Source organism: Vidua chalybeata, chromosome 9, assembly GCF_026979565.1.
Source record: "Vidua chalybeata isolate OUT-0048 chromosome 9, bVidCha1 merged haplotype, whole genome shotgun sequence".
Taxonomy (NCBI): domain Eukaryota; kingdom Metazoa; phylum Chordata; class Aves; order Passeriformes; family Viduidae; genus Vidua; species Vidua chalybeata.
Window position 1 is genome coordinate 13,424,777 of NC_071538.1, and position 15,553 is coordinate 13,440,329.

Consider the following 15,553-nt stretch of genomic DNA (forward strand, 5'->3'; position numbering starts at 1 on the left):
ATTATGACAATAATATGCTGTTTCTTGACTCATCCTTCTCTCTCAAGGTGGAAGAAGAGGCTGGAGGACAAAGGGGGAATGATGAAGGAAATGCTTTGAATAAGCAAATGTGTGTTGAAATAAGGCACGATCATTAGCAATGATCATTAAGGTGACTCCTTCCCCAAGCCTGCCGGAACAGAGAAGGGGTGACACTGCCCTTGGTATTCATCTGCCTGCCTGGGGCTGTGCAGGGATGCTGCAGTCATCCAGCTGCCTCCCGTGGCCAGCAGCAGGTCTGAGTCAGGCAGGGAGCAGACAGTCACGCAGCCTGAGTCACCACCCTCTGACCCGTGCGGGGCCGGGAGAAGCTCCGTGGCACACCCTGCTCCGAGGAGATGCCCTGCCTCTGCAGGATTGCTGCTGGGGGCACCAGCCACGGAGCCCCGGCCTGGGGGCAGCCTGTGGAGTGACCGTGACCCTCTCAGGCCAGGAGCAAAGGGTCTTTAGCTGTCCTCTCAAAGGGCAGATGGGAGTTCTCCATTAAATAAGAAATCTGGCCAGGTAGCATCCCTGGCTAGACCTGAGCATGCACAGACCTTGTTTTGCAAGGAAAGGTCTGTGTCCTTCACTGCTGTATCCCTCCATATCTTTGCAAGGCTGAACCAAGTGAAAAAGTCCTGTTTCTAAAAGGAATTTCTCCAGGCATACTTGTGCTCTGCATTCCAGCTGCTCCTTGTGGATGGCTCTAGAAGGGGTTTGCTGTTCCTCCAGCCAGTCACTAGATCTCAGGATCCTGCAGCACTCACTCCCAGACCCAGCAGCCAAAGGGAATTTCTCCCTGTGATCCAGCAGATGCTGAAGTAGAGAGCATGGATGCTTAGATAACACTCACCTGGCACTGAAATGGATGAGGTAGAGAAGACATCCAGAAGAATGTTGAAAAAGTGTGAGGGAAATAAGATACATGTTTGGACGTGTCTTAGTGGTCTGTTGAGTAATTTACAGATGAGGTAAATGCCTCAGCTGGGCAGACAGCAAAGCACCTTCCTGGGTAAAATGTAAGGCCCTTCTCCTGCCAGGCTGTTCATGCCATCAGTTGCCATTGCTGCATAAATGTAGGGGAAAGTGGGGAGGGTGATGCTGACAGCAGTATGGTGAAGTCAGGTGCTGAAACACTAGCAGAGAAAGGCCTTTAGCAGGGCATAACTTCAAGTTTTCAAGAGAGTTCTTCCTCCAGGCCTCCTCTAAGCTGGAAAAAGAATGTCAGCCCCTTCCACACCCACCAGCACAGTGCTGCTGCTGCAGCTCCTTCACCAGGAGCTGTTGGCTCGGGCTGTGCAGCCCTTGCAGCCCTGCACCGTGTGTTTGCAGAGTGCTTGTCCAGCTGCCTAGCACCGACCAAAGTCCAGGCTTTGGTCTGTCCCAGAGAGTTGTGTACAAATGCTGCCTGGGCCAAAAGGGCTTTGCTTTTACTAGTTTCTTTCATCTTCAGCACAATATCCTGGTTGTGGTGTTTGATCCTTTTTTCTCCTCCCTCTTGATTTTAATAATTTAAATCTGCCCTCCTTGATCCACATTTCATTCTGTGGCCAGATAAATAACCAAGCAAGGCTGAGAGATTGAGGCATCAGAAAATCCAGGTTTTTTATTTGGTTTTACTTTATTTTGCAGGACTTTTTCTTTAGTTTGCAGTTCACATTGTTGCATAATCACAATACCAGGAGCAAATAAAACGCCCTAGAAGGACTTATACCAACAGAACAAGAGTGGTTAGAAGGGGTCAGTTGTCCCCTTAAAGTATCCAAAGTACACAGAGCTCTCTATGTAGTAGGCAGTGGCAGAGAAAATTAGGGACACAAACATTCCCAGGATCCCAAATATTCACTTCAAAGCAGTTTCAAGGAAGGTGGTAGTTGAAGCAGCTTAAAGCAAATGTTCAAAAAGCAGGTGAAACAAAACGCCTGAACATAACAATGCTCACCCTTGAAACACACAAAAAAAGCAAGAAATATGGTTGGTAAATCTTTCACTCTGAAACAGCTGTTTACTGCACAAATCCTCACCCCTCCAAGTAGGGTCTCAATCTGCTTGCTCTTTGTTGTGTTTCCTTTCCTGTTACAGTTCACCAGCTTCCTACACTCCCTGCTTGCCCATGGGAGACCAGTGAAAGCCCAGCTTCCTGCTGTAAGATTTGTGCCCAGTCACGGAGCAGCTGGGAACATCCCAGTCCCTCACCATCAGGGCACTGCTGTCACTCAGTGGGGACAGACCTGTGCAAGACACCAGACATGATGGAAGAAATAGGAATGCTCCTGGACTTCTGGTGAACGACTAACAGCTCTCTGCAGCACCTTTCTGATCATGTCTCTGCCCTGCTGGATAAGTTCTAAGTAGGATTCATACAGCTTGGCTATGGAAAATCTGAGGGAAAATAGTGCAATACCCATAAAAGTGGGGAAAATGTAGGGATGGTCAGAAGAGAAAGCAGCCCCTGCTGTTGGAGGTCTGAGGGTTGCCATGGGAGTTCTCTCTTCCCATCCTATCACAGTTTATTCAGGAAAAGCCAAGAGGGTCCTGGCTGAGCAACATGAAAAAGGGTTATTAGGACAGACCCTCACCTCTCAACTGATGACCTTGGTGTTTGGAAAGTTGCAGCTTTGGTAGGGGAGAGTTTCCTAGCAGCTGTTATGTTCTGTGAGTGCTGGTGGAGTTGGACTGGAACTGAGGAAAGTGTTATGCTTCCAATGGATATTCCAGGCTGAAATGAGTCAGAAACTGGAGCGTTCCCAGAAAACATTTATTCAGCCCTCTGAGCCAACTTGAACAAATTCCCCAGAGGGGTCCAGCCCATTTCACTATGATTTCGGTATTTTGTAAAATACCTTCAAAATTCTTTCAGAGCAGCATAGTTAACGTGCCTCATTTTGCAAATAGTTCTAAAAAGAGCATCAGAGTGTTTGGTTGCAAATACATGAACACAAGACACAGCTGTCAGGATTTATTCTTTGTCATTTCAATCAAAAGGGGGTCAAAGCTAACAAAAATGTTTCTTACCAATTTAGGGAAAAACCAGTTCAGTTATAAGAATTTCGGAAAAGACCCAGCCTGCTTGAGAGCTGAACCTGCTGAGAGTGAATCAGTGCAGTTTGGCTCTTGCAAGCAAAGATGGTGCAGGTCTTGCTGGGGACAGGAGGGGACTCTCTGACTTGGTTTAACTGCCTTTTTTCAGGGATGGTCAAAGTGAAGGGCATGTTGTGGATGCCACAGTGAAATCCCAGACCAGCTCTTACAGGCCGACTCTCCTCGTGAAAAGGGTCATGGCTTTCATCTGAACTCCACTTGTGGGTTTGATCTTGGTCTTGGATCAATTCAGGTGACAAAATCAACATGGAGAAGTGAATATTGACCTGCGAGTCAGGCTGGTCTGTCTCCTCTGCTGTGGACTTGAGATTTGACTTGGGGCATGCCTCTACTTCCCTCCTTTAGGTTCCCTCGGATTTGTGGCCTTGTGGTTGCAGGAGGAGCCACACCTCGGACTCAAGAAGGATGTGGAGATGCTGGCACATTGATAGGAGAAGGGTTTTCCCCAGCAGCATCCGGCCATCTGGAAGTGCAGCTGTGCCTGCTGAAAAATGTGCCCTTTGAAATGCCAAGGCAGTCCAGACACAGCTGTGTCTGTCTGTGTTAAACATTTACCAAGTGTCTAAAGGGCAGGGTCAGGGCACACATCCCAGAGCACAGGTGGATGTGGGAAGCAGATGCCCTGACACTTGCCAGCACAGGGAGAAAACCCTCCCACATCTACTCAGCCCATCACAGAGGTTGTGGTGCTGTCACACAGGCAAAGAATTAACCTCTGGCACAGATTCCTGGAGGCTGGATGAGGACTGGGACAGGGCTGGGCACTGCTACTGCTACATGCTCTGCTCACATCATCACTCTGCACCTTCTGGAAGCTCCTGCTGCAGCCAGCACCATGGAGCAGGAGCAGGATGAGCTGCAGGCATGTCCCCAAGCCCCAGCTCTTTCCACACCAGCTGTGCCAGAGCTGAAGGGGTATCCCCCAAGGAAGGGTGCCACTGGAATGGACACAGGAAAAGACAGCTCAATTTGTTACCACATTGCTGCCAGCTCCAGAAAGTTTCCCCTTGAGGACACCGAAGCCAGATTTGTTCAGAGTCCATAAATTTCTCTAGTTAAGAACTGAGATAAGAACATTCCCAGCTGACACAAATTGTGACAGAAAACAGCAGTAAACTCTTACAACTGCTAAAAACAGACATGACAATGGAAAACTGAGCACTAGAGTTCCACTTAGCCCTGAAGGGAGAGGGCTCTTCAGCCTCCATTCCATATCCAGTTCCACACTCTGCTGGAAGCTTGCAAAGCTCTGTAATGCACAATCCATAGCTGCCCAAACACTTTTCCCAAGGAGGGGACCAATAGGGAGGATCCACCATCCAAAAGCAACAGAGGAGATTGCAGACAGACCACGGCTGATGTTGTCTGGGCTGTTGCCTTCAGCTCAGGGTGTTGTTCTTGGTGCTTGTAGTAAGAGGCATCTGTGCTGGAAAGATGTCACAACCAGCCTTTCCAATATCTGGTGGAAATAGTTTGCTTCTGGCCTGCAAGCCTGTGGGATTTTCCACTCCTAAGGCAATAGCAACGTGCTTTGTCACAGGGTGGGACAGCCTTTCCTTCTGGTGCATGAGGACACCACAGCAGTGCCAAAACATCCTCTGGTCACCGTGGCAGCAGCAGAAGGGACTTGGTGAGCCCAGGGTACCCCACAGCTAAGCATTCCCTCAGCATACCACTCCCCAGCCCTGTGCAGGGAAGCCTTGCTATGTCAAGCTGGTTTTCCTCTTCTCCCATTGTCCTCTCAGGCTACACAGGAAACAGGAGAGCTGCAATTTCCTTGCTGCATTTGTTCAATTGATCCTACAGTCCTCCCCAGCAGAGAACTTCCCACAGTCCAGAAAGCCCCTATAAACCCAACACCCCAATGAACACAAGGTTCATTGGCCACACTTTACCTTCTCCATTTCGTGGTTAATCATTTTCACTGCACACTCCACCTACAGTAGCTTTGCAGGGGCCAGCTTTAGACTGAGCTATCTGAACTGTTTGCTGACCCAGGATAGTGATGCTGGGGGGAGGGATGGACCTGGGGAGTCAGGGAAGGTCTCCTGCACCTGCCTTGCTTTTCTTCCTCACTGCATCCTCGGAGAGCAGAAGTGCACATGATGATCCAGCAGCAGCTGAGCCAGCTCCTGCCAGAGGGGAAGGTGAACACTTCTGCTGCCCTCACCCTGCTCGGCAGCTCCGTGGCAGCCCTGGTGGTCTGGAAATGGCTGGGCAAAAAGATGATCCAGAAGAAAATGGAAGAGGCTCGGAGAACCCGGGATGAGGGTATGAAGAAAATGGCAAAGGCTGTCCAGCAGTTCAGGGAGCAGGTAAGCCATCCTCCTCGGGGGGCTGAGTCCCACTGGGGTGTCTGCTGATGCTGGCCTTCAGCTCCTCCTTCCAGCTCATGGCCCCATAGCTTTTGTAAAGAGATGTGCCAGCAGCCCTCAACAAGAGGAAAGGCTGCCTTGGGAGAAAGGGAGATCACTGCCCTCCTCAAGCTGGATGAGTGTGGTGGGAGTCTACAGCTTGGGGAATGTGAATTACTCACTGAGAAGAGGTTTCTGAACAGCACAGGTGATGATGCACTGGATCTTCATTGATCCAAACCCCAATTCTTTAATGATCTGGAAATGTCTCTTTCCAGTTATGGGTAGAAGCAAGAAAGCTTTTTCCTCTGCTTAACTCTAAGTTAGCACATCTGTTCACACCCCTCTACCCTTGGCTCTAAAACTTGGCTTCTGGACAGCTCCAGGGGTGTCTCCAAAAGCAGCATTCTCAGTCAGTGGCACCTCCCATCAGGCTGCCCAGAAGGTGCCTGGTCTAACTTTACACTAATGAAACACAGGGTTTTCAGTGTCCCCTGGGAGCAACCAGGACATGACCTGGGGGTGAACGAGCCAGGCATCCACCCAGCATAGCCCTGAGTTCTAGTGCAACATCATTTCTAACCACCTTTCCTTTCTGCTCCATTCACTTCTCAATACACACTGGGTAAGCCAGCTCATGTTTATGCAGGTAACACACCAGGAGATAAAGCATACCAGCTACAAGTGATACATATATCTACAACCTTTTTTCTAAAATATATGATATAAAACCTCTAAAAACCTGGTGGCACTGAGAACTGCCAGTCTTCTTTACCTGAGTAAAGACACCTGTGAGTTCCTGCTGACTTTCTTTTTTTGGTCAAACAGTTTGATGGTCTTGAGCTGTTAAATGTTTGCTCTCAGCCCCGGCTCTCCAGCACTGCCTGTACCTGTTCTGAGGGATGAAAGGACAGCCTGAGACTTGTGTGCAAGGACTTTGGTACCTTCTGTCCCGGGCAGTGTTTGTTCAGCTGAGGTTATGTCTTTGTCAGTGGCTAGGTCCCACTGTGCCAGGAGGAAGGCACTGCCATGTCCTCTGCTGCAGTGGATGGACGAAGCCCTTCGACACCTGGGACCTGGGTTCCTGTGTTTGCATCCTGTTTGTGATATCCAAACTCAGGATAAAACAATTGGCAGCTCAAGGTCTGAATCCCCACATGCAGGATCTGCCTTTCCAGCAAACTCTGTTGATAATGTTGACAAAACTTAACAGCCTTATCCCCTGAGCCAAAGGGTAACTTGGGGGAGGCCTTTGAGCCTATTAGGAGAACTTCTAGGGTAATGTCCTGCAAGAATTTGCCACAGGTTTAGAGTATGTCTCACTGCTTGGGGTGAGCAAAAGGGGTTTCTCCCATGGTACTCTGCAGCCCTGTGTTAATCTGCCCTTTCCCTATAGTCACTGCCCTTTGCCCTGCCCTTGTACTGCCCCTGTGCCCACAGACCATTGGCCCTTGACCCCATACTTAACCCAGGACATTGCACTGTTTTCTCATCTTCTGTCCCCGGACTCCTTCAGCGTGGCTCTACAATAAACCTTGCTGGAACTCTTACAGACACCCTTTCTGTCCTTCTTTGCTGACCTAGCTGTGGTGTGAGTGTGGATTGAGTGACTGCCTGTGCCTGCCCGAGCAGCTTTCTCAGAAGACGCTTTCGGGAGGTAGCAGCAAACACCATCCTTTTTCCATGCTGCTACATAACTGGAGTTGCTGCCCTGGATCCTCCTCATCTCCCCTCTGCAGGTCCCCAGTGTCCAGACAGATGCCATTCTGTCCCTGCCCCTGCTGGAACTCACTAGAAGACTCCAGGAAGGGTCTCTGTCCCCCAGGACTGTCCTCTACACCTACTTAGAGAAGGTGAGTGTCCATCCACAGTGAAATGGACAAAGCAAATCTTTTACATTCTCCATGCCATGGTGTGTGTGCTGGTGGCTGAAAAGGCTCATTGGAGCTGGATTATGACCAGCCTTTAATATAGCAGATATTAAGAGAAAAACATGCTCTGTCTCCTGGGTCAGATCCTTTGAGATGGCTTGAGCTGGGCTTCTCTGGGGAGGGGGTTATTCAGGCTGTATTTTGTAGACCAAGGCAGCTGCTGAATGCAGCTGTGTGATGATGCTGTTCTTACCCATCACCTGTTCCTCCACACGCCCAACAAAGGCCCTGGAAGTGACCCAGCAGACAAACTGCTTGCGACACTTTATCCCAGAGTGTGAGGAGCAGCTCCAGGAAATAGAAGGGCACAAGGAGAAAGGGCTGCTCTACGGCATCCCCGTCAGCATCAAGGACCACATCGGCCACAAGGTTCTTCCCTTCATGTTTGTGGATGTCCCAGCGTGGGCCGGGCTGGGTGGTGAAGTGCTGGGAGATGGAGAATGGGGAAGGGGCCCAATTCTTCCCTGCTTGCACCACAGGAAACCTGCTGTCTCTGAGGCAGCTGCAACCCAGTGGGCACTCACTCACTCACTCACTCACTCACTCACTCACTCACTCCCCACACACCCAGTGGGATGTGGGAGAGAGAATAGAAAGGGTAAAAGTGGGTTGAGATAAAGAGAGTTTATTAGGTAAACTCTGCACACAAGGAAAGCAAAGCAAGTAACTCGCTCACCACATGCCATGGGCAGGCAGGTGTTCAGCCACCCCCAGGAGAGCAGGGCTCCATCATGTGTGATGGTAACTGGGAAAGGCAAATGCCATCACCCCAAACATCTCCCCTTCCTTCCTCTCCCCCCAGGTTAAATGTTGAGCATGACTCCATATGGCATGGAATGTCCCTCTGGTCACCTGGGGTCAGCTGTCCTGACTGTCCCCTCCCAGCTGTGCACCCCCAGCCTGCTCACTGGTGAGGCAGTGTGAGCTCTGTCCAAGTCCTGCTTAGTGATAACAATAACATCCCTGTGTTATCAACACTGTTTACAGCACAAAATCCAAAACACAGCCCTGTAGTAGCTACTGTGAAGAAAATAAACTCTACCCCAGCCAAAAGCAGCAAAAACCTCCATGAGCAGAGAAAATCCAGGGATGAATAGTTACAGACACAAATGAGTTCTCCTCTGATACACGACACAGTACAAGCTGCACTAAAGTTGAGGGCTCTAAGCCCAAAGCAAGCCCCAAATACCAAGGCTAACTGAAAAAGTCTCATATATTTTGTTTACCTGGGCTTATTCCTTCCCTGAACATCCACTGGTGGATTCACTTGGACAGCAGGATGCTGGGTTTGATCCTGAGCTAGTGCACCTATGGAGTATGGAGCTGCATTTGGGTCAGGGGAGAAAAGGAGCAAGGAAAAGAGCAAGGCCAGCTTCAGGAGAAGCTTTAACCCAGTGAGTGCTTGGCAGCCCTCTGCCAAGAATGGAAGGAGAGGGAATCCTTCCAGCAAGGGCTCTCAAGGGAGCGGGTTGGTACCATACACACAACCCCTGAAGGAATGCCAGAGGACCCTTCCAAAACACCAGGGGAACTGCACTGATTGTGTCCCTTGTCACTTCTCTGCAGGGGCACTTGGCAACCTGTGGGCTTGTGCAGTGCCTGGGCACTCTGATGGACGAGGACAGTGTCCTGGTCAAGGTCCTGAAGAGACAAGGGGCCATCCCATTTGCAATGACCAATGTGCCACAATCCCTCTTCAGGTGACGTACATCATTAAAAATCTGGCCGTGCTTCTGAAGGAAAATCCCAGCCTGTAGGTCCCTGAACAGGCTCCTCCCTGGCTCCTGAGACGTGTCCTGGAGAGTCCCTTTTCCATTATCTGGCAACAATCTCAACTGAAAAAGCTGTCAGATAAGATGAAGAGGGGTAAAAATCTACAGTGAGTTAAGACAAATTGAGTGCACTTGTGCATGGGAGGGAGAGCAGGGGCTCGTGGCAATGAGCTGTGTCCTGAGGGATTTATAGGATGAAAGGATGGGGTTGGCTATGCCACACAGGCTCTCTGCAAAGGAAAACAAACAAAGCCAAGGCATTTGGCTGTTCCTCACAGCCTCTTTCCTGGATTTCTTCTCCCCAGCTACGACTGCAGCAACCCCATCTTTGGGCAGACCTTGAACCCTCTCAACCCCCAGAAGAGCCCTGGGGGCTCCTCGGGAGGGGAGGCAGCTCTGATCACAGGGGGAGGCTCCATCCTGGGCATGGGCTCCGACATGGGCGGCAGCATCCGCCTGCCCTCCAGCTTCTGCGGGCTCTGTGGCCTCAAACCCACGGCTGAGAGGCTCAGGTGGGTGCTGGGGCTGCCCTTCCAACCCTGCTCGTGGTCAAGCTGGGCTGAAGGGGAAAAGTGCTGGGTGACTACTTGGAGGGAGGAGAGAGGGTGGCTTGCTTTGCTCAAAAACTCTCCCAGGAGGCAGCATGGGCGTGTTTTCATTGTAAATCTAGCCTGGAGTTAAAAGTAAAAGGGTGTTAAAGTGGTTAAATAATGCCAAAATGGAACAGTTTTGGTTAAGCCAAAACTAAGATCTGTTGAGGTTTAAGTTTGTTTGTTTTATTTTGGCAAAAAAAAAAAATGTTTTGCACTACTCAATTCAAATTTTTCAAATAATTTCCTTCTGTTTCTGGTCCTGAGCTGGAGACCCCACATGCTTTTCAAACATATTGTGAATATTTCCCCATTACTGAAATCACAATATACTTCTTTTCCCATAGCCTGTCTGGAGTGACTGGCCCTGTCAATGGCATCCTGGCAGGTACATGAATTTTAAATTCCTTTTCCCTATGTCCTGTGAGGAGCCTGATGTTCTCCTGCAGGCCAGAAGAAAACCTGAGACAACAAAGGCCTGTCTGGAGTCCATCTGAAAGTTCCCTCATTGCCTGCTCACCCTGACATGGCTGTGCAGAGGGGTGGGCTGGTGTTTTGGCACATGCCTCTGCTCAGTGTGACTGTTTGCTCTTGTCCCATCCAGTCCCTTGTGCCCTGGGGCCCATGGCAAGGGATGTGGACAGCCTGGCCCTGTGCATGAAGGCTCTGCTCTGCCAGGACATGTTCCAGCTGGACCCCACCGTGCCCCCCATCCCCTTCAATGAGGAGGTGAGGCCTTCACTCAGCAAGCCCTGGTTCCTTCCAGAGTGCCACACGCCCTCCTGAAGGGTCCAGTTATCTTTACAGTACTGGTTTTCAGTAAAACAGCTCTCTTTGAGGGCACAATTCATAATTCTCATTTTAAAAAAATAGGCAAATCAGTAGTTATCCTGTCTATCTTCTCAGCTGGAATGCAGCTTATTGAATTGAGAGGATCCAGGGAAAAGCAGGGAAGAAGGTGACACTGGGAGCAAATAGCTGGAGATCTTTAGGGGAAGATGAGACAGGATCAGGAACTGCTGCAGCAAATCTCTTAACTGAGGGTGTTCCCTCTCTCTCTGCAGCAGACCAGCTTCAGGAGGTTTTTCCACCTCCATGCTTTTTAGCAGTGGTTGAATCCACTTGTCTGGAATGGCTGTCCTCCTCCTAAAGGAAGGCCAGGAGAAAAAGGCAGGGGTACACATTTGGAAAGGGTAACTGTAAACAGCAAACCAGAATATTAGTCACTCCTTGGCATTTGGAGCTCTTGCCCCCTTCTGCAGTGGGTGTCAGCGTGGGAGCAGACCTACCCCCAGCAGGGTGGGTGTCACGAAAGAATCACTGTCAAAGGCACTGGAGAAAGCAGGTTTTAATACAAATTTGCAAAAGTGTGACAAAGTTCAATGACAGGGTTCGTTCCATTACTTATTCTGAAGATGGAGCATACAAAGGAAAATCAGCTTAGTGTCACTTTGGAATGATTTGCCTGGAGACTGGGAATGCAAAGGACAAGGGTGCAAAGGGCAGGGAGGACCCTCCCATTGAGTCACAAGGTTCAGAAAGGACCCCCTTGCTTTCTTGATGTAGTGTGGGTGTGGCTGGATCCAGTCTTAGTCCCAGACCTGGTCAATGGTGTATGTGTAAAGGATTTTCACAGCAATCCCATTAGGAATTGGAATGCTGAACTGGGTCTCTTTGCTCCAGGTGTACTCCAGCTCCACTCCCCTGCGGGTGGGGTACTACGACACCGACGGATACTTCCCGCTGCCCCCCTGCATGAGGAGGGCAGTGAAGAAAACCAGGCGTGCTCTGCAGGCAGCTGGGCACCAGGTGAGCACCACCACCCCCTGCTCTTCTCCCCAGGGTGTCCCCAGCCTCGCTCCTCGCTGAGGACATCACCCTTCAGAAACCAGACACTGCTCCCAAGCACATCTGTGGGAAAAATGACCTGGCTGAGGTATGGGATTATGTTACTCCAGCCACATAACACCAGGCAGAGACCCCTCTGCCTAAGGGAGCAGTGCATCTCATGGGCAATCAGCAGGAATAATCTCATGGGGAGGTGCCTGCATGGAAAATGGTCGAACCAGGGCTTCTCTTGGCACATGGAGCCCAGAGAGGTGCTTCTCTGCCTTTGAGGATTATCCACATTTGGATCTTGGAAACTATTCACATCCCCAGGCTGCCACATAATCTTGTGTTTTGGTGCAGCTGGTGCCCTTCTCTCCTCCCCGGATCCCCTATGTCATGACTGAACTGTTTTTGAAGACCTTTTTTGCTGATGGAGGCCGTACCTGGTTGGATGTGTTGTAAGTAGGATCCCTCTGGCAGCAGTGCTGCCAACACCTCCATCCCCATGCCATGAGCATGGCACAGGCACAACTCAAGTCTCTGAGAAAGGGCAAACAGCTTCTCTGGCGTGACCCCATCCTCTTGTCATCCCTCAGCACAGGAAATATTGTAGATCCAGGCTTGAAACCACAGGTGAATTTCTGCAAGATCCCAAGGTTGGTGAAGAAGCTGCTGGCTCTGCTTCTTAAACCTCTGGTGAGTCCCTGTCCCTCAGGACAGGAACGGGAGCTTCCTGGGGTGGCACAAGTTACTGCGGCCCCGTGCCATGTCCCTAAGGAACCTCGTGCCTTTCCAGTTCCCCCGCCTGGCTGAGTACCTGAGCGCCATGGCTGGAATGAGGTAAGATGGAATTGTCCCCAGGGATGTCCGTGGAAATGGGTGATACCTTCTCCTCTAGGTGTCCATGGACTGGATTCACAACAGGCTGTGATCTGCTCTCTGCAGGGGCTGTCCTTCATTCCTGGACATGGCTCTACTGCCCCTAGCAATATCCTGACAGGAATGGGGCACTTGAATGAATAAGGTCATTACAGGAAGCCTGTGGAAGAGATGAGTATTAAATCCAGACCCATCAGGGAAACCTCTCCAGCACTTCCAGACATTTGCTGCTTAATTGCTTGGCCAGATGCCAAAGGAAACTTTAGGAAGATTGTGAAAGCTGAATTGTTTTAAGCAATTGCTAAAATCACCAGGGCTTATCAACCCAGAGGACTATTTAAGCAATTCCTCCTCCTCTAAAAGCTTAAAGATGTTGTTATGATTTCCACTTGCAGGTCAGTGAAGGAGATGTGGAATCATCACCATCAAATACAGGTTTGTTTTGAGGACTTTCCTCTTTGGCATCATGCTACAAGTTGAGGTTTTGTGGCAAGCACCAGGTCAGAGTCATCCGTTTGGAAAGGGATTGTGCAGGGGAGAGGTTGCTGGGGAGGAGACAGGATGGAGGGAAAGGCACAAAGAACGATAGGAATGGGGTGGATGGGCTTTTGAGCCAGCCCAGACAGAACTTCATTGGTTGCCTGCAGTGCTCATGCCCAGGCACAGTGAAGGCTGTCGTGGGAGTGCGGATGGCCACAGTGGGACCTTTCAAATTCCTGGCCACATGCAATGGAGGCAAACACACGCTCCTCTGCCTCATCCCTTGAGCACCACTGCCTGCTGCTGCCTCCTCAGTTGTGCCTGGAGAGGCTGAGAGGCTCCAGGCATGGACATGGCTCCACGACACGTCCCTCTCCTCCCCCAGATGTACCGCTCCCAGTTCATCAGCCAGTGGAAGGAACTCCAGCTGGACGTTGTGCTGTGCCCTGTCCTGGGGCCTGCCTTCACCACGGGATACCCCGGGAATCTCCTCAGTAAGTGAGTCTGGGGCCTTCCCAGGAGGGCAAAGAACCACAGCAGCCAAGACTGGAGGGAAACACCCTCTACCATGGAGCTTCACTGCCTGCCCAAGCATTTCATGGGAATTAGGAAGGAAAAGTAACTACATAGAGCTCTCTGAGCAGGTGGAGACAGTTTTCAGGGGCTTCAGTGAATATGGGATGTGTAAGTTTGAAGACAGGAGGCTGTGACTGCCTGCATCCTCTCCTGCTTCCCTCAGCTGCCATCTCCTCCACAATGCTGTACAACGTCCTGAACTTCCCCGCTGGGGTTGTCCCCGTCAGCACCGTGACAGAGGCTGATGAGGAAGAGCTAAAGCTTTACAAAGGATGCTGTGATGACCCCTGGGACAGGACACTGAAACAGGTATGGCAAGTGGAGCAGAGACTGCTGATGTGTGTTCAGGAAACAGTTTTGGTGATATCAGGGGCTCCTAAATATCCTCCATCAGTATGGGCACAGCACAAAAAAATTCCTGTCTTCTTTATACGTCCCTTGCTAATTCCCAAACCCATCTTGAACACAATCCTTGCTGCTCTCCCAAGCCCTCAACAGGTAAATCACTAAGTTTTGGGAGGACTAAAGGATGTCCTACAGGCTGGGTAGGCTGAAGCCAGCAAGGAGTCCTGCAGCAAAGCTTCTGGGAGCAGGTCCTTGCAACAGCCACAGCCCACAGCACTGCACTGCACTCTCCTGCTCCATGCTGCCTTCAACCAGGCCCAGGCTGTCAGAGGAGCATGGATCAGGAATGCTGAAGGAAAAGGGATCTGCCTACAAGAGAGCTCAAAGCAGAGCTAGCTGGGGTGTGTGTGGGGGAAGGCATCTCAAACACGTTACCCAAGATTTGGCATCCATTTCTATCAGAGAAGAGCAAGAGCCTTCCCTCTGCCCAGCACACTAACAAGGCTCAAACTCCAACCTCCCCACTCTGCGGGATGAGCCACAGGCCTCAACCAAGCTCCCAAAATCTGCTGGGGGTCCAAGTCCCAGTGATCCCTCACTGTTGTCCCGCTGCAGGCTGTGTCAGGAGCCGTGGGGCTGCCCGTGGCCGTGCAGTGCGTGGCCTTGCCGTGGCAGGAGGAGCTGTGCCTGCGCTTCATGAAGGAGGTGGAGACCCTCAGCCGTGACAAGAGGGTGGCATAGTCACCATGGTCCCCCAGGAGAAGGGACAGTGCTGCACGACTGCCACCAGCTGTGCAGAGACTGCACTGAGGAGGGGAGGAGGAAGGAAACGCCACCTCCTGACCCCCTCCTTGCCAATAACCACAGATCCTGTAAGGAACCCAGATGCCCTGCACGACTGGCTTAAGATAGGTTCAAACAGTGGTAAATCGAGGAACTGCACTTCCAGCAAGGATGGATGGCCGTGGATGTGGGTTCACCCCTATTCCCATCAGTGCTGCCCCCTGCAGAGGCAGGGCGGTGCTGAGAGGAAAGGATTACAGAATTTTAATGGTATTTTCTTGCTGGCAGTGGAGTAACTTCATATGGATGGAACTATGGGCTGCCCCATGAGGAATACAGCCGTGTCCATCACTTCCCACCACTGTAATTTGCTCACAAAAATAAAAATGTAACTATTAAGCAACTCTATGATAAATTCCAGTAATCCTTCACTAATGGTGATGATTCTAGAAACAAAGTTGCTACTTAAAATCATACAAACACCTGCCCACTGGACATTAAATGGCATCTAGCATGGGAACATTTACACTTATCCACAGCCTTCCTAGCTGTGAGGGATAGCAACAGTCACTGGCCTCTCCACAGCACCAGATCTCCAGCATCCCAAGCACACTTTGAACCCCACAGGAGGGGCACTCTTAGGAGCCTCTGGTTTCAGGACCTCAGGCTGCTCTCTCTGAAGGCAGGAGATAAGCATAGACAGATGCGACGCATTTATGCAGATGGTGAGATCTGGCACAGAAAGGCTGAGATCCCCAGATGGTGTCTGTTAACCCAAACCTGCTCATGCAGGATCAAAGCAGTCAGGCAGGAGGAAGAGAGCAGGGCCATTTATCCCGTCCCACACAGATGGATAAATTGCTCCCTCTGATAAGACCTCTCTCTCTTTC

The 15,553-nt window shown here is 50.7% G+C and overlaps 1 protein-coding gene across 2 annotated transcripts; it reads left to right on the forward strand.

The window, feature by feature from the left end:
• The first annotated feature begins 5,142 nt into the window (after nt 1-5,142).
• Nucleotides 5,143-15,071, forward strand: LOC128792425 (vitamin D3 hydroxylase-associated protein-like). 2 transcript variants are annotated; one of them, XM_053950843.1, is made up of 15 exons: nt 5,143-5,438; nt 7,217-7,330; nt 7,634-7,777; nt 8,975-9,108; nt 9,486-9,692; nt 10,118-10,158; nt 10,375-10,499; nt 11,454-11,579; nt 11,961-12,058; nt 12,197-12,296; nt 12,397-12,440; nt 12,875-12,914; nt 13,345-13,453; nt 13,699-13,844; nt 14,496-15,071. In XM_053950843.1, exons 1-15 carry the CDS (start codon nt 5,226-5,228, stop codon nt 14,619-14,621), a joined length of 1,767 nt encoding a protein of 588 aa, XP_053806818.1. In that variant the 5' UTR covers nt 5,143-5,225; the 3' UTR covers nt 14,622-15,071. The 2 variants fall into 2 exon arrangements, with proteins under 2 accessions (XP_053806818.1, XP_053806819.1); XM_053950844.1 differs by lacking the exon at nt 9,486-9,692.
• Nucleotides 15,072-15,553: the final 482 nt, after the last annotated feature.